The sequence below is a fragment of the Narcine bancroftii genome, chromosome 2 (genome assembly GCF_036971445.1).
Source record: "Narcine bancroftii isolate sNarBan1 chromosome 2, sNarBan1.hap1, whole genome shotgun sequence".
In the NCBI taxonomy this organism is placed as follows: Eukaryota; Metazoa; Chordata; class Chondrichthyes; order Torpediniformes; family Narcinidae; genus Narcine; species Narcine bancroftii.
Genome location: NC_091470.1, coordinates 150991342 through 151010863, shown reverse-complemented (window position 1 = coordinate 151010863; position 19522 = coordinate 150991342). Strand labels below are relative to the sequence as shown.

The window sequence follows — 19522 nt, the reverse complement described above, 5'->3', positions numbered from 1 at the left end:
CAAAGAAGGGGGGAGTGAGGAAGGTCTATTCAAACCAGTATAAAACCATCGTAGTTGAGGTATGGCAAGTGTTACAAGCAGTATATTGTCCTTCCATCTCCCCAGAGCAGGGAATGTTTCTGCTTGCTTTTACTTAGTACCATATTGTCAGAACTACTTCTTGATATGAGGGTCTTGAACAGTAGTGAAGAGCTTTATTGCTGAGGCCAGTGATTGAGAAGCCCCATTCCTTGGAATGCAGCAGCATGCAAGTCACTAATTTCACAATTTCATTTTCCACGAGGATCATTATTTCCCACAGCAATTGTTCTTATTGCCTCCCTGAGATTGCCCACTTAATGCAAACAGAATGCAGACTCTTCCTAAGCTTGTCTCATGTAAAACCCATCATGGCCGTTGACAAACAGTGACCAGATTCAGCACAGATAATGGTCCAAGGACAAAGAACGAAGGAACAGGTGACAGAGAGCACAAGAAGCCTCAGAACAGAGCAAAGGAAGTCTTCCCACCCCTCTGGGTCAGATTCCAACTGAAGCCCTGGAGGTGACAATCTGCTTAACTCTTGTGAAACTGCATCCTTCATATTTCACATACACATAAGAATTTTTCTTTAACAATTTTTTTGGAACAAGTAACGATTCTGGTTATTAGCTCCATTGGCATTATTTGTTAATTAGCTCCGCTCCTCCTTAAAATCAGTGTCTCCGGCAGAGTTACAAGTCAGACTTCCTCAGGAGATGGAGGAAGGAATTAATTACAGCACAAGAAGATCACATGAGCAATTTCTGTTGTATTGTGGACATTGACATTTGAGTCTACAATGTAGACTCAGATGTTATTACTTTTTGAAAAATTGCAGAAGTTGAGGAAAATTTAGGCCATGTATTACAAAACCTTATATTTAATAAAGACAAGCCATTTTATTACACATTCCCTTGAATAAGCTTACAAGGTAAAAGTGCCTTGCATTGCTTTGCTGAGGGACATATGTGGTCTCTGAGTTATTTGGTTCCAGTTTGAATGGCAAGAGATGTTACAATGTACACGAAAGCTGGAAGAGGGGTGACACAAAATACTACCAAGATATCTCAGCAGATAAATGTCTTTATCCAAATGTCAGGTGATTCATCACTCCCACAGCCAAATAATCTAGCAACCATACAGATATGAAAATCAATGATTGGGCAATGGATCTGTAATCTTGTAAAGGAGGCAGAGGTAGCAGGAGAGAAAGTTGAGCAAAAGAAGGACATGGTCACTATTTAAAGCAAGAAAACACTTCACACATAATGAAGAGATATTCTAATTGTAACTAAGGGCCACCACTCACAAAAACACCACCGACTCATTTGGCCAAGTTACATTTGATAAACCTTCTATATCAGTAGTTCTCAACCTTTTTTCCCCCCATTCACATGCCACCTTAAGTAATCCCTTACTAACCACAGAGCACTCATTGCCACAGGTGCTCTGCGGTTAGTAAGAGATTACTTAAGGTGGCATGTGAGTTGAAAAAAAAAGGTTAAGGATCACTGTTCTATACCAATATAAGAAGTGAACAGTTAACAATGCCAAGGGCATCCAGGTGCATTTCTCATGTGTTGGGCCCAATGACCTATTGGCCAGTGAAAATGGCCTCCAGGTTGAAGCAAACACTGAGTTCCTGAATTTAATCCAGGCCTTTTAAATAAGTGAAGTATAGAGATTGGGTTAAGAGGGTAAGTTCTTCTGCTGTGAGCACAGCCTCCAGCATTTTCCAATGCAAAGCCATTAGGGTGACCACTAGAACTGATACAGATGATTCTTTCACCCTGCGAAACCCTACATTTGCTCTGAGGAGTTAATTGTGCGTATGTTTTTTTTATTATCTTTTAAAAGAAATAAAAATCAGAGCAGATGGGAAAGGATTAGGTGATTGACTCTGAGTGTCAGACAGCATGAAAGTGAGCTGTTTGCTAACACAAACAGATTTATCTCCCTGTACTTCTGGCACGATCAGTGGTTTCCACTGTGCTTGGCATTGTGTCTTAAGTCGGTGAATATCTTGGTGGTGATGTTGCTCAGGAACCAGAAGTGCACTGGTACCTGCTACCCACAGGGTATTATGCACACTCTTATGCTCCATTATCTACAGCAAAGTCCATTGACCAATATTTCCTCAGTTCTCATTTGTTGTGGGTAGAACAATGGTGAAGGTAACCTAGATCTTTATCCCAAAGACTGAAAGCAGGTAGATAATTATGAAGGGGTTGGCAAGTTATTGACTTCTGTAGGTAGACCAGACCCAAGGAATATTAATGTTAGATGCAATATTGCATGCAATAGAGAGTTCAGGAGAAACTTTTTAACTCACACATAACCAATAAATGGAAACATTGACCAAATGGAGCAGTTGGGGTATTTGACACAGATGATGTAAACATGAAGCTGTACAAGTTTATCTAGGGTAAAGGTAGAGGAGCGTTCTGGTAAGTTGCAATGAAGAGGTAGAGGTCAATGGAAGCAGAAAGACTAGCTTAAACCATGACGGTTGAATGGCTGTTCCCTTGCTACAGATGCAGAACCAAGAAAAATAACTTTGATTGCAAGTCACTTCCAGGATAGGTTTTGGTGATAAGCCCTCAGTTTGAATGAAAATTTCTCTCTTCAGCCGATTTATCCCTGGAGCAAGGATCATCAAAGAGGACAAATTTCAAGAATTGCAGATTGTATATGAGGAACAAAAATCAAGCATTGCATGGGTTTTACCAACTAAGCAGCTGGGAAATAAGTAATCAACCCATCACAAACAACAGAGGTCCTAAATTCAGTATCTGTTGCATTAACTGATGCTGGTTCTGAAAGGCGCAGTGGACTGATATCACTGGACAACAATTTTTTTTCAAAAGATTTGCTTCCTGAAAAAAAAGATTATGATAGACAACTTCAAACTGAACACAAAGAGAATTTCAGATTTGCTGTATCACCAAGTAAGTTGGAGAAACATTACATTAACTTTTATTTAATTTAGAATCACATGATGCTGACACATTGCATTAGTTCAACTGACCTAATAATGTTTTGCCGCAAATTTTCATTGGTTCTCAGCATTTGATGCCTTTCGTGTCGGTGTCCAACAATAGTTGGCCAGCTCTAATGGATTCCAGTTTCCCTGATACCGCTTTTCCATGGTCTCAATCAATGTCCTGGTGAAACCCTTCACCATGTTCATCACTGTCTGCATCAAGATGAGCAGGGAAGAAGTCCAAGTGCGAATGCAGAAGATGAGTTTTCAATGACATTCTGCACTTCGTGGTTTTGGATGCTTGAAGTAGATTTAAAATGTGTCAGGAAATCACAAAAATAGGTTACATCTAAAAAGCGGTAATGTGATTGAAAATTTTAAACATTTTTGTGATCAACAGCCCAAAATCCATAAAACACACCCAAAAGTGTTCAAGAAGCAAGATCTTTGTTGTCCATTATAAAAGAGCTGTAAATCTGTCAAGAGTATATCTGCTCATTGCTACCTGTTCCTAGTAACTTGGGTAAACATGTACGAAAGAGGATGAGATCACCATCCTCTTTTTACTATGTTAAAGGTACTCTTGAAGAGGTTTTATTAGGTGGTGGGGGGTCAAGTGTTTGACAAACAAAATGTCAGATTGGGCTCGGGAAGTTGAGTGGCTACAAGGGCACTATATTTGTGTTGTTAATGGCAGGGATAGGAGCTGTCAGTGTGAATGTGTTTGGTTCTTGTCATACTTCTGCAGGGTGTCAGATCCTTCCAGCAGAAGAAAAGGACTCCATTCCCATTCTGACCAAGCAAAGGGCAGAAGGTGGCTATGCAGCATTCCAGAACTTGGCACTTGCTTCCCCGCCAGCCTGCTATCGTCCTTTCATGATCCTGGATGAACTGGAGAAGGTAAAAGCTTCAAAACCAAAATGGGTCTAAAGCTTGATGCAGGGTATATTTTAACATGTTGGCAATGAAGCAAGCCTTCATGTTCTCTAATGAAGGTGAATTATTGGTAAGGGCATGGGGAAAGCTGAAATAGGCGATAGTTCTACAGAGGACAGTCTTTCACTGTGTTGGGAGAGGCTGAGAGGCAAATTCACACAAAGAGCAAAAGCATATTTTATAAATAATTCCCACCTCATCTACCCAACCACTTCCTCAGTTTTCAGGGCTGGTGAGATATTTCAGCCCACCAACGTTTATAGAAAGCTTCATGGCTTTTCTTGGCCAGCTTACAGCTGAGGGGGTGCTCCCTCACTGTTACTCTTTCCTGTCTCACTGGGTGAGAGTCAATGAAATTTAAGAGGAATCATTCATTAAATTTCACATTTTCAACATTCCTCCCTGGCTCAGCCTTGCAGAGTCCACCACAGGTTCTCCGTGAGCCCTTTCCCAGATGGGCAGACACGGGCCACTTGACACCCAGGAACTAACTCCATCATGCAGTCAACACAAGACCTTGATGAAGGGCTCAAGCCCAAATCATTGGTTATGTATCTTTATCTCTGCTATATAAAGTACACTGTTTTACCTGCTGAGTTTCTCCAGCATTGTGTTTTTACTTCAACCACGTCTGCAGACTTTCATGCTTTATCTTTATTTTACAAGATTAGCACCACCAGGTTCAGGAACAGCTGCTCCCCCTCCACCATCAGACTCCTCAACAACAAACTCAATCAGGGACTCATTTCAGGACTCTTACTTTTACACTTTATTTTTTTCTTCTCTGCGTTACACTGTCAGTTTACATTTGTTTATTTGTGTACATTGTGTACAGTTTTTTTTTCACAGTCGTAATTCTGCCTTACTCTCAGGAAAAAGAATCTCAGGTTTGTATGTGATGTCACGTTTGTACTCTGACAATAAATCTGAAATCTGAATCTGAACTCCCAGTGTGGCGATCCCATGGTGATTTCTGCACTACATCTACAAGACCTTGCAGTCTGCCACGTCTCTACTCCGAATGATTAGCAAGACCAACCCTATTGATTCTGAAGTTCTCATTAAATAAATGTGGAGTTGAAAGACCTACATTTATCTAGACCACAGGATATCTTCAAGAACTTTATAGCTAATGAAATACTGTTTGAAATGTGTTCGATATTGTACTGTAGATAAATTTGGCAGTCATTTCACATATTGCAAAATCCCATTAGCAACATTGTGCTTGTAATGTATGCATGAGATCATATTCCAACCCCATGGAGTGCAAGAAATATGTTGAATTACCAAGATATATCAAATCTGAAACACAACTATCTTCTTTATTCTACTCACTCCACATTTACATTGCTTTCCCCATTTTGATTTCAGATTTCCAGTGCCTGCAGTTTTTTTTTTGTTTTGTTTTTTTAATTACTCGAGATTTTCATGGTTGAAGAGTGGATGTGAGATGGAAGTTTAGTCCAGATGGAAGGAGGGTAAGAGAGACATGAGCAGCATGAGGTTGAAGGAGGGGTGAAGAAGGTGGAACTGGGCCTTTGGTGGTGTTACAGTTCTGCCACTATCCACCGTCACATATATTACTCACTGAGATTGGCTCCACAGGCAATGGGAGGGAATGTTAGAGTAGTTGGAGGATCTTTCTGCTTCAGGATAAAGAAATTAAAACCAAGAGATTTTCATCTGCATTCCTGATGAAGGGTTTCAGCCTGAAATATTGACTGCCTTTATCTTCTGCCTGGATGTTGCCTCCAGCATTTTGTGTGTTTCTTTGGATGATGTTTGGCTTTCAAATATACATTTCTGGTAAATCTGGGTCTAAATAATCTACAATGATGTCTGCAAGGCTACCTGACCCACAATAGGGTATCCGTGTTTGCTTCACTATCAGGAGTGAAACACAAAAGTCTATAAACACTGATTATACGCAAAGCACAGAAATACTGGTGGAAATCAGCCGATTTAGAAGCGTCCATAGATATATGATGTCAATAATGTATCTTTACCTCCTATGGACTTTGCGAAACTGGCTGAGTTCTTCCAGCATTTCTGTGTTTTGCTTCCCTATCAGTTCTTCTACAAAACCTTTGTCTTTTTTTCGATATTCTTTCTAATAACTTACAGCACTTCACTAACACTCAATACATCTCAAAATTAGATGTGGTTGTTATGAGTACAAAAAGGCACCATTTTAAAAAGAAGTAAAACACAAAAGTCTGCAGACACCATGGTTGAAGTAAAACCACAATGTGGAGAGACGCAGCTGGTCACACGGTGTTCTTCATGTACCAAAAATAAAGATACATAACCAAGGATTTGGGCTTGAGCCCTTCACCAAGGTATGAAAAAATGTCAGCATGGACCTGAACAAAATGATAGGGGTGGAGGGGTAGGGGCATGGTCCCAAAGACAGGAGGTAATAGGTGGATGAAAGAGGGAGGGCACAACAGCAAGGAGTGGGAAGGGGGTGAATGGAGAGGGAAGGGGTGCAGAGAGCAAAGAAGACAAAGGGAAAAGTAAGGGAGGGAGAACGGAGAGTAGGCTAGCAGAAACTGGAGAAGTTAATGTTAATGCCATCCAGTAGGAGAATGCCAGTCAGAAAATTAATTGTTGTTCCTCCAATTTTAACCAACTGCTTTTATCCTTTATTCAGTGACCAACTGTATCTCTCCAATGTTGTAACATGCATTAGAGAACATGGAGTCAGGGGATCATGGAAGTTTGCACATCCCACAAGAGCTCATTTGTTAAATGCACTGCCTAATCTGGAACTCAATTATTCACTGAAAGTTATCAAAACTTTTATCCAAGACTTATTTGCTCTTCTTAGATAGGATCACCCAGAGGCATTCAAATGGCATGAGAGCCCTCTGCAATAAGTAAGGTCTTGATCAAAGACCAGTAATGTCTGCTCTAGGTTTATACAAAGCAAGATTAAGGTTGGCTTAGCAGTTAGCGCAACACCTTTACAGCACCAATGACTGGGTCCTTGGTTCGAATCCCGTGCTGTCTGTAAGGAGTTTGTACGTTCTCCCCATGTCTGCATGGGTTTTCCCCAGGGGCTCCGGTTTCTTCCCATCATTTGAAATGTACTGCGGGGGTAGGTTAATTGGGTGTAATTGGATAGCATGGTCTCGTGGGCTGAAATGCCTTGTGTACTGTATGTCTAAATTCAAGATTAGCTTCACTAAAATATTTTCCAGCGGACTGGCTCTTTGCACACAGGGTTGGAATAAGACGACAGACTGTGACATAATTAATTTCTGAATTAAATCTGGTGTTTATAGTACAGTAAAAATGAATGTTGTATCTTCTCAAATGCAGAAAGCAAGTAAGAAATCAAACATCAGAACCCTGAGTGACAAAGGAACAGTCTCACAGGAGAAGATAACTGAGAGCAGGTAAGTACGAGTTGCAGCTTAGCCAGTACCAGCACCTCTGTGTAACATTTAACACAACGGATCATGCCTGGGGAGAAGCAGCAAGCAGCAGTTAGTTTATTTTGCTCAAATTCCATGGATGAGGTTGCTGCAGTAACAAGCTGCTGGTCTGGGAGAAAAGCTTGCCAGGCTGCTGAGGCGACAATATCTTGATAGGCCATTTTCATACAGTCTATTACAGAAGCTCTCAGAGACCTTTAATATAGTGCCCCACAGAGCACTAACATCATAAAAATAATTGCACATCTCAGTGTAGTTAACAAAAATAATTCTGAAAGGTCACAGTAAATGGTAGAAGTGCACAGGAGCCCTGCCAGCAGCTGTAAAGATCAGTAATGGGTTAAAGCTTTAGCAGAAGCTGCTACCTAGCCCTCTTTTAGTGACATTTGAGTGACACATTAATGTGTCACAGCTCGTAGGTGCAACCAGGAGGCTTGTCGGGCTTGCTAAACACAGTGTCTAGATCCCATTTGCTTCCTATTGTGCTCTCAGCCTCTGTCTGTAGATGTGGATGGTCCTGTTGCGTAAGACCAGCATTCTCTGTAAAAGAAAGCTTACTGTAAATGGTGAAACCTATAGATCTATCTTCAGAGAGGGAATGGCTGACATAGTAAATTGTCCTTTCATCTCTAGCTGAAATCTACCCCACCAAGATGGGAGCAAAGTCACAGGTTGCTGCAGGCACCCAAAAATAATTGCTTTTACTCCATAGGATGTTTCTCACAAAATCAAAATGACAATGAATAAGCAGTAGGCATTGGTAAGCTGCCAATACATAAGGCTCCAAGGTTCATTGCCAGGATGAAGTGTTCATAGGCAGCCCTGACCTCAACTATTAGGAGTAATCAGTAATCCACAAAACTGTGAGTCTACAATGTGACTATCAGTTTGGAGGAGATAGTAATGTAAAAATGGTGAATCAGCCTGCACGTTTGCTGTCTGCCACTGGTAGCTCTGCTTTTGGGCAATTTACTATAGTAAAACCCCTGGTGTCCAGAATTCAGGCAACCAGCAACCTCAAGCAACCAGCAAAAAAAAATCAAAGAAAATAAATTTTAAAAATTAAAGTAAATAAGAATAAAATAATAGGTAAAAAAAACTGAAGTAACATATAAACATTTGGTGAAGATAGGAGCAAATATTCAGCAAGCAGTGTATCTTGATTGTGCTTTGCTCATTGAAGCTGTTTAAATAAAGGTGTGTGAGCCAGCAATGGCGTCGCCCAGGATGAAGAGCTGGTTGATGCCGCTCGCTGTTGGGGCAACTCTCTTAAAATGTCTCCTTGTCCCTGCTTAGTAAGAGTCACCTGGTCAGAAGCTTTATCTGTAAACTTGGGGGAGGGGGTTAATTATCTATAATTTTATTGTTCATCTTGTTAGAAACACAAGTACCTTCACAAGAAATTGCTCAGACAAAAATTGAGAACAAAGAACATTTAGTATACAACAATGCAAAGTTGGGTGCTTCCCCTTACCCTGAGAATACACACATACACTGGGGCTCACCCAACTTTTATACAGTTCATTTCAGTATAGGAATACCCCCCCCCCTTACATTCTTCTGCCTCCTGGAGAGGTTTGGCATTAGGTAATCCTGCCTGCCTACGTGCTGTTCCTGTGCACTTGGAGGACCAGGGGTTATCCTGTCGGTATCTTATCATGTCATTATCCTCATTGTCCTTATTCACAAACCTGTCTTTGTTCTAATTTACACCTTCCCGACCCTCAGGGCTGTGTCCTCTTCATATGTAGAGCTGGCTAATACTGTCTAAGGCTTACTAATTAGATATGCAAACCTGCTAATTCTATCTGGGGCTAGAAGACCTATCTCATTCAGACTAACTCTATTATCTATTGTCTATCCTTATCTCATTCATACAGTGAACTTGCTGATTCTGTCTGGCTAGGAGATTCTTATCTTACTCAGACTGATTCTGCTTCCTGCATTCTAATATCCATGTCTTATCCTGTTCATACTGGCTTTATTCATTTACCCATGTATCAATTTTAGTTTCTTCATTTTCATATTTTTATATCAGTTGTACTCATCTCTCACAATCTTGAAGTTTGTTCAGTTAAGTAGGTATAGTATTTTTGTCTTTCAAACTGTTTATTCTTAATGCAGGTGTATTAGTTAGGCATTGTATGAGTAAGTCTCAAGCAACCGGAAAATACACTTATCCAGCATCTACCAATCCCCATAGGTGCCCGATACCAGGGGTTTTACTGTACTTCGTTTTGTAATTTTCACTCTAATCCTCTCTTGATCAAAGCACTCTTAAAATGGATGTCTTTGGCCACAGCTTACTAACATGATCTAGTATTGTCATAATGTGGTTCTGCCAAAAATTAGAGTGAGTACATCTTTCATTTTTTTAAATATTTATTTATTTTTCACACTGTGAACCCTATCAACCAAAATATATACAAACGTTTCTCATTAAATATACACAGTGGCATTTTCTCCCTTTTCCCCACCTACCCTCCCTTCCCCCTTCCCACCCCCCTCCAAAACCAATAAATATTCAACCTATACAATACAATAAAACCATAAAACAATGCCTTCACACAATGAAGTGAGTACATCTTGAAAATAAATGCCAGAGCTGGTGTGACGGCAGCTTTGCTGCTGGTGCAAACCCAGGGAGAGAGGGGAACGGAGACACAGTGCTTCCCAAAGGGTCCTAACTGCCCAGTCCAACTGCCGAAGACTGTACAGGCTTTAAATGGCATCTTAAAAGAGATGATGATGTTTTACTTAAAATCCTGCGACCGTGGGGTCTGGGCCAAAGATGGTGGCGTCTGTGTTCGGCAGCAGCCAGGAGGGGTTCCAGACTCCGGTAGAGCAGCATACTAGCAAAGGGTACCAGGAAAGGGGAGAACAAACCCTGTTGAGAAAGAGAAGCTGCTGCCGGTATCGAACACCATAATTTCGCATGGACTAGATCTCTAGTATTACACTCAACAGTCCTTCTTCACCAGTGTTAGAAAAAGAAGTACCTTCACAGAAATTGCTCAAGACAAAAATTGAGAACAAAGAACATTATTATACAACAATGCAAAGTTGGGTGCTTCCCCTTACCCTGGGAATACACACATACACTGGGGCTCACCCAACTTTTATACAGTTCATTTCAGTATAGGAATACCCTCCCCTTTACATTCTTCTGCCTCCTGGATAGGTTTGGCATTAGGCAATCCTGCCTGCCTACGTGCTGTTTCTGTGCACTTGGAGGACCGGGGTATCCTGTCGGTGTCTTATCATGTCATTATCCTCATTGTCCTTATTCACAAACCTGTCTTTGTTCTAATTTACACCTTCCCGACCCTCAGGGCTGTGTCCTCTTCATATGTAGAACTGGCTAATACTGTCTAAGGCTTACTAATTACATATGCAGACCTGCTAATTCTATCTGGGGCTAGAAGACCCTTATCTCATTCAGACTAACTACTTCCTACATTCTATAATCTATTGTCTATCCTTATCTCATTCATACAGTAGTGAACTTGCTGATTCTGTCTAAAGACTAGGAGATTCTTATCTTACTCACACTGATTCTGCTTCCTGCATTCTAAATGTCTTATCCTGTTTATTCATTTACCCATGTATCAATTTTAGTTTCTTCATTTTCATACAATGAAGACGCTGTTTACATCCGGTACCGCACGGATGGCAGTCTCTTCAATCTGAGGCGCCTGCAAGCTCACACCAAGACACAAGAGAAACTTGTCCGTGAACTACTCTTTGCAGATGATGCCGCTTTAGTTGCCCATTCAGAGCCAGCTCTTCAGCGCTTGACGTCCTGCTTTGCGGAAACTGCCAAAATGTTTGGCCTGGAAGTCAGCCTGAAGAAAACTGAGGTCCTCCATCAGCCAGCTCCCCACCATGACTACCAGCCCCCCCACATCTCCATCGGGCACACAAAACTCAAAACGGTCAACCAGTTTACCTATCTCGGCTGCACCATTTCATCAGATGCAAGGATCGACAATGAGATAGACAACAGACTCGCCAAGGCAAATAGCGCCTTTGGAAGACTACACAAAAGAGTCTGGAAAAACAACCAACTGAAAAACCTCACAAAGATAAGCGTATACAGAGCCGTTGTCATACCCACACTCCTGTTCGGCTCCGAATCATGGGTCCTCTACCGGCACCACCTACGGCTCCTAGAACGCTTCCACCAGCGTTGTCTCCGCTCCATCCTCAACATCCATTGGAGCGCTCACACCCCTAACGTCGAGGTACTCGAGATGGCAGAGGTCGACAGCATCGAGTCCACGCTGCTGAAGATCCAGCTGCGCTGGATGGGTCACGTCTCCAGAATGGAGGACCATCGCCTTCCCAAGATCGTATTATATGGCGAGCTCTCCACTGGCCACCGTGACAGAGGTGCACCAAAGAAAAGGTACAAGGACTGCCTAAAGAAATCTCTTGGTGCCTGCCACATTGACCACCGCCAGTGGGCTGATAACGCCTCAAACCGTGCATCTTGGCGCCTCACAGTTTAGCGGGCAGCAGCCTCCTTTGAAGAAGACCGCAGAGCCCACCTCACTAACAAAAGGCAAAGGAGGAAAAACCCAACACCCAACCCCAACCAACCAATTTTCCCTTGCAACCGCTGCAATCGTGTCTGCCTGTCCCGCATCGGACTGGTCAGCCACAAACGAGCCTGAAGCTGACGTGGACTTTTTACCCCCTCCATAAATCTTCGTCCGCGAAGCCAAGCCAAAGAAAGAAAGAAAAGAAAGATATCAGTTGTACTCATCTCTCACAATCTTCACTTTTCTTTTAGATCAGTGATACTGATCTCTCACAATGATCAGTGTTACTGATCTCTTACAATCCTCACTTTTCTTTTAGATCAGTATTACTGATCTCTTAACTGAAAATGTATTACTTGAAAACTTAGTCTTTTTCCCAGCTGGTCAGTAAATGAACTGCAGTCTCGGTGTCATCAGATAGAAGTTGGGAAACATACATCCTTTGGATGATAGTGCTCTGACGAGGGGGTCGATGAATTAAAAACTGCACACAAGTCTTTAGGCAGGGGAGCACCATAATGGTTCGAATAGCGAGTCCAGCTGCTATAAGGGCTGTGGGTATCAGACTCCAGCCACCAATAAAAAGTCTAGTCCATCCCACACCGGACCAAGGTTGCCAAGTCTGTACCTGGGCATGGGAAGATTTTTGAACTCCTGAAGAAGTGTCTTTAACCGCCTGACCGTTGTGAGCATCGTCCTTAACCAGTCTTTCACAAACGCTGCCTTCAGCAGCCAACGAGTAATCGAGAGCCAGGCGGTTTGTTGAACTGTGGCTCGTATCTGTCGTTTTTCTTCAGCCCCTAAATTCAGGGCCATTGGTCTCCGTTTGATGATGATCTCCAAGGCTGTCTGGAGTCTGATTAAACGATTTAAATGCCAAGCAGCTTTAGCGTTCTGTAGCAGCTCACGTCGTTTACAACTGGAACTCCCCTTAATGAGGTGGTGCTTATCATTCTGAATGTCTGAGGTACCCAAAGGATGTTTGAGAAGAGACCAAGTTGGGGAGGGTTATTTCTTATCGTTTAACCTGTGTGTTGCAGCTTGTCTGCTAACATTAGCATGAGTATCATTGAACTTGTGAGTGCAAGCCTGTCTGTGTACATTAGCATATGTATTAACTCTATCTCTGCCACATGTACAATCCTGACTACCATTCTGTCTGTCTTTGTCCCACCATCTCCTTTGTGCTGTCCCTTTAAAACTCCTCTCTTTAATACCTGTAGAGGGCAAGAAACAAATCAAATCTACTCCTCTAGAGCCGTCTGTACCCCTGGTCCATGTTGGGATCCTATATTAACCCATACCCCACTATGACTATACTTTATATCTGTGAAATAATTGTCACCTCTGCTGCCCCTATTCCAGGAGGACTTAATACATCGTGAGTAATTTAGGGATGTCCCAAAAATGGGGAACCAACAAGTAAACAATACAGTAAATGGTAAAAGCAACATTACAGCACTTTTTCCCGGCGTTGTGTATCTTTCAGATCAGAAGGATGAAGGACAGCACGCCCAGTGGAGGGTAGATTATCAATGTTTTTAGTCTGTGGTTCAGCAGCTCGTTTAATTTGTTGGATGTGACTCCATCCCTTTTCTTTCGTTCGCACGGCAGTGTCTGTAATCAAAAGTACACAATAGGGGCCATCCCAGACAAGTTTTAGTTGGTGATCTTGCCATGCTTTTACAAATACCCAATCACCAGGTTTAATAGAATGAATAGGATACTCCAGGGGTGGGCAGTAACAGCTGCATATCTATTTTCTCCGTGAGCGCAGCCTGTTTGGCAGCTGCATCTGCCTGTCTGTTCCCCTGTGCTTCAGGACTGTCATCACTTTGATGGCTCCGTACATGAACTACAGCTATTTCCTCAGGTAATGTAAAAGCATCTAGAGATTGGACAATTAAGTTTTCATGGATCAACTTCTGTCCTTTTCCAGTTATCATTCCCTGCTCTTTCCAGATCTTCCCAAAGGTGTGCACTACACCAAAAGCATATTCTGAGTCTGTGTAGATCGTGCCCACCTTGTTCTCTAGACCCTGGAGAGCTCTACAGAGGGCATACAATTCACAAGATTGTGTTGACCAATGACCGAGAAGGTGACCGGCTTCAATCACCACTCCTTCTTTCCCATCCACTACACTATACCCGCTATAGCGAGTGCTATCAATGCAACGAGAAGATCCATCAATAAACCACCTTTCACCCTCCTGTAAAGGCTCATCACTAAAATCCTCTCTAATTTTGGTCTGTAAATCTATTACCCCTAAACATACATGCTCTAATTCATTTATGGTGTTGTCAGAATTTGGAGAAACCAAAAAAGCTGCTGGATTGTGTTCTTTATTCGTAATCAGGATCAAATCATCCCTATACATTAGGATCGCTTCATATTTTAAAATTCTAGAGTCTGTGAGCCACCTTCCAGCACATTGTAAGAGAATATTGCAGACTGTGTGAGGGGTGTGAACTATCATCGGGGCACCAAACATAATCTTTCGTCCTTCCTCAACTAAAATAGCAGTGGGAGGAGTCATGTGATGGAGTAGTGGCCGGTCAGGGAACTCCAGCCCTCTCCGGAGAAGTTGAAAAAAAATACACAAAACACAAAGGTACAAGAATAAAAATTAAAACAAAGTGAAAGTAAAGGTGGGAAGAAAATGGCAGCGAAGAAAGAAAAGTCGAAAGCAACGGGAAGAAGAGAAGAAGAAAGAATGTCGGAAGAAGAAGATGAAGGCCTTACCTGTCCGAGGAGGCCCGCCACGGAGAGAGAAGCCCGCTCCCTCAGGTCAGTGGAAGTCCCGAGCTCAGGACTACAAAAATGGCTCGCGGAGCCAAGTAAAAGTGCACGACCGCGCATGAAAAAAAAACAACACTGATGGGAGGGGGGACCAGCTGAGGAGTCGATCTCCACAGCTGAGAATGATAGCTACAACACAACAACAGGAAGAGAACATAGAAAACAACGAGAACAAGAAAGAAGAGAGTAAAAAGAAAACAAGGAAACAACAGATGACCCACCCAGAGGAAGAAGAAGAAGAACATAGAGAAATGGAAGAAGAAGGGAAAGGCAAGACAATGGATATATTTTTTTTTAAAGAATATATGGAATCAGTAAAAGAATGGCAATTACAAGAATTTAGTGAAATAAAAAGAAGAATTAAAAGTGCAGAAGAAAAAATGAATAGATTAGAGATGATCATGTCAGATATAGGAAAAAGAGTGGACAAGGTGGAAGAACGAGAAAGAGCCGTAGAAATGGAAGTAGAGGACTTAAAAAAGAAATTAGAAGAATCTAATAAAAAAGTTAAAGAGACACAAGAGCTGTTAGCTCAGAAGATAGATATAATGGAAAATTATAATAGAAGAAATAATATAAAGATAGTGGGCCTTAAGATGAAGAAGGCAAGAATATGAGGGAATTTATAAAAGATTGGATACCCAGGGTCCTAGGAAGACCAGAATTACAGGAAGAAATGGAAATAGAAAGGGCACATAGAACATTAGCCCCGAAACCACAGCCACAACAAAAACCAAGATCCATCTTAGTAAAATTCTTAAGATATACAATAAGATAAAATATATTGGAGAAAACAATGAAGAAAATAAGAGAAGACAAAAAGCCACTGGAATACAAAGGTCAAAAAAATTTTTTCTATCCAGACATAAGTTTTGAACTCCTGAAGAAGAGAAAGGAGTTTAATACAGCAAAAACGATCCTATGGAAAAAAGGATATAAATTTATGCTAAAGTACCCAGCGGTACTTAAAATAGTTATTCCAGGGCAGCAAAACAGACTATTCTCGGATCCGGAGGAAGCACGAAAATTTGCAGAACAACTACAAAACAGGCAGAGAGATGAAGACATGTAGCGAGTGTAAAAATGACCACGAACTATATGTATGTGTGTATATGGGTATATATATATATATATATATATATATATATATAGGTGTGTACGTGTATGTGTGTGTACATGAGTGTATCCGTATTTAAAGGAAAATATATAGAGTATCGATAAGAATTAATAAGGGAATTAAAGGGAAGAGAGGAAGTAAGGAGGGAATTAAGAGAGTGACCTTTGTTATATATGAAAATTCAAATCTTTTCTGGGGGGGCTGGGTGGGGAGGAGTTACGGTCACTCCAGTTGACACTTGCGAGTGAATTCGCAAATCCAAATGGAGAGGGGAGATGTGGTTGCCCGACAAGGGATAAAGGGCAACTCAGGAAGGGAGGGGATAATGGGGTTAAAGAAATTTTAGATAGGAGAATAAGGGAAATGTTTGATGTTTTAGAAATGTTGTCTTATAAAGTGTTCAAAACAAGAAAGCAGAAATGGATAAGAAGGAAAGGTGATGATGAGGAAACGGAAAGGAAAGATAAACAAAGTATGAAATGGCTACGTTGAACTATATGACTTTAAATATTAACGGAATACATAACCAAATCAAAAGGAAGAAACTGCTAAATTTACTGAAAAAAGAAAAAATTGATATAGCATTCGTGCAAGAAACACATTTAACTGAAATGGAGCACAAGAAATTAAAGAGAGATTGGGTAGAACATGTAACAGCAGCGTCATATAATTCAAAAGCTAGAGGAGTAGCTATATTAATCAGTAAAAATGTACCAATAAAAATAGAAGAGGAAATAATAGATCCAGCAGGGAGATATGTAATGATAAAATGTCAGATATATTCAGAGTTTTGGAATTTACTCAATGTATATTCACCTAACGAAGAAGATCAAAAATTTATGCAAGATTTTTTTTGAAAATAGCAGACACGCAAGGGAACATACTAATAGGAGGGGATTTCAACCTTAATTTGGATTCAAACATGGATAAAACTGGGAAAAAAATTAACAGAAAGAACAAAGTAACCAAATTTATAATTAAATCGATGCAAGAAATGCAACTTTTGGATATATGGAGGAAACAACACCCAAAGGAAAAGGAATATTCATATTATTCGGGTAGACATAAAACATACTCAAGAATAGACCTATTCCTGTTATCAGCTCATATGCAAGACAGAGAAAGAAAAACAGAATATAAAGCTAGAATATTATCGGACCACTCACCCCTGATATTGACAATAGAGTTACAGGACATCCCTCCAAGAATGTATAGATGGAGATTAAACTCCATGCTACTCAAAAGGCAGGATTTTATAGAATTCATTGAAAGACAAATTAAAATGTACTTTGAAATAAATACGGAATTAGTGAAAGGTAAGTTTATACTATGGGACGCAATGAAAGCGTTCATCAGAGGGCAAATAATAAGTTATGTAACCAAGATGAAGAAGGACTATAATCAGGAAACAGAGCAGTTGGAAAGGGAAATAGTAAATATAGAAAAAGAATTAGCAAAGAAGGAAGACACAACTAAAAGAAGAGAATTGGCAGATAAAAAAATAAAATATGAAACACTACAAACATATAAGGTGGAGAAGAACATAATGAAGACAAAACAGAAATATTATGAACTAGGAGAAAAAAAGCACAAAATTCTAGCATGGCAGCTTAAGACAGAACAAACTAAGAGAATGGTATTGGCATCAAGGAAAAAAGACAAACAAATCACATATAATCCAACGGAGATTAATGAAAACTTCAGAGAATTCTACGAACAATTATACCAAACTGAAAACGAAGGGAAAGAAGACAAAATAGATGAATTTTTAACTAAAATTGAACTACCAAAATTACAAATAGAGGAACAAAACAAATTAACAGAACGATTTGAAATAGTAGAAACACAAGAGATAATAAAAAAAACTACCAAATAATAAAACACCAGGAGAGGATGGATTCCTAATAGAATTCTATAAAACATTTAAAGATTTATTAATTTCTCCCCTCCTGGAAGTAATCAACCAGATTCATAAAACACAAAGCTTACCAGATTCATGCAAAACAGCAATAATTACAGTAATACCAAAGACAGGGAAAGATCCACTCGCATCAGCGTCATACAGACCAATATCTTTACTTAACACAGACTATAAGATAATAGCTAAACTATTAGCAAACAGATTAGCCGACTACGTACCAAAAATAGTAAATCTAGACCAAACTGGATTTATTAAAAAAAGACGAACAACAGACAATATTTGTAAATTTATTAACTTAATTCATGCAGTAGAAGGGAATAAAGCTCCAACAGTAGCAGTTGCTTTAGACGCAGAGAAGGCCTTTGACAGAGTAGAATGGAATTATTTATTCAAAGTATTACAAAAATTCAGTTTACCAGAGAAGTATATTAATTGGATTAAAGCATTATATAAGGGGCCATTGGCAAAAGTGACAGTAAATGGATATATATCAAAGCAATTTAACTTAAGCAGATCAACAAGGCAGGGATGCCCACTATCACCCTTATTGTTCACGTTAAAAGAATTACATAAGAAATTGAAGGAATATGGAGAAGTGTCGGGTTACAAGATTAACGCAAATAAAAGTGAAGCAATGCCAATGAATAATGTGGATTTCTCAAAATTTAAGAAAGAATCACCATTCAGATGGCAAATGCAAGCAATGCGATACCTAGGTATACAAATAAATAAAAACCTCGGCCATCTATATAAACTCAATTATTATCCACTAATGAAAAAATTACAGGATGACTTAGAGCATTGGAAAGACTTACCACTAACACTAATAGGAAGGATAAACTGTATTAAAATGAACATTTTCCCAAGGATACAATACCTATTTCAGGCATTGCCAATACACTTGACAGAGAAATTCTTCAAGGAGTTAAAGAAAATAATAAGGAAATTTTTATGGAAAGGGGGGAAACTGAGGATAGCACTAGATAAATTAACAGAATGGTATAAACAAGGAGGCTTACAACTGCCAAACTTTAAAAATTATTATAGAGCCGCACAATTAAGATACCTATCAGATTTTTATCAAACAAGGGAAAAGCCAGATTGGACTAGATTAGAACTAGATAAAATAGGGGAGAAGATACCTGAACATATATAAATGGGATGAAAAATTGGTACAACGTAGGAATTCTCCAGTATTACATCATCTGCTCAATATTTGGAAGAAGATTCATGTAGAAAGGAATAAAACAAATTACCAATTACCAAAACTAATACTGACGCAAAATCAGTTAATCCCTTTTACAATAGATAACCTTTCCTTTAGAGAATGGGAGAAAAAAGGGATCAAAAGAATAGAAAATTGTTTTTCAGGAAATAAATTACTATCCTTTGAACAAATGAAGGATAAATATAATATAACTCAAGATACAGTGTTGGCATACTACCAAATGAAATCCTACTTGAAGGACAAATTGCGAAGCAGTCTGAGGTTACCAGAGGGAAGCAATTTTGAATATGTGATTACAGATACAATGATAATCAAAAAATGTATAACAAATATGTATATTAAACTGCAAGAAAAGGAGAATGAGGAAACAAATGGTAAAACTAAACAAAAATGGGAATAAGATTTAAACATAAAGATAAAGAAGGAAACATGGGAGAAGTTATGCTCTGGAACTATGAGAAATACAATAAACACGAGGTTACATATGATACAATATAACTGGATACACAGGCTATACATTACACCTCAAAAG

The 19522-nt window shown here is 39.9% G+C and overlaps 1 protein-coding gene across 5 annotated transcripts in view; it reads left to right on the top strand.

The window, feature by feature from the left end:
* LOC138754369 (MORN repeat-containing protein 1-like) overlaps window positions 1-19522 on the top strand; it is a 260124-nt gene that overhangs the window by 168076 nt on the left and 72526 nt on the right. For all 5 annotated transcript variants that reach the window (XM_069918561.1, XM_069918560.1, XM_069918562.1 and 2 more), the window contains 2 exons: window positions 3753-3904; window positions 7265-7341. In XM_069918561.1, the coding sequence (XP_069774662.1) occupies window positions 3753-3904; window positions 7265-7341 (229 nt within the window). The remainder of the gene's footprint in view (window positions 1-3752; window positions 3905-7264; window positions 7342-19522) is intronic.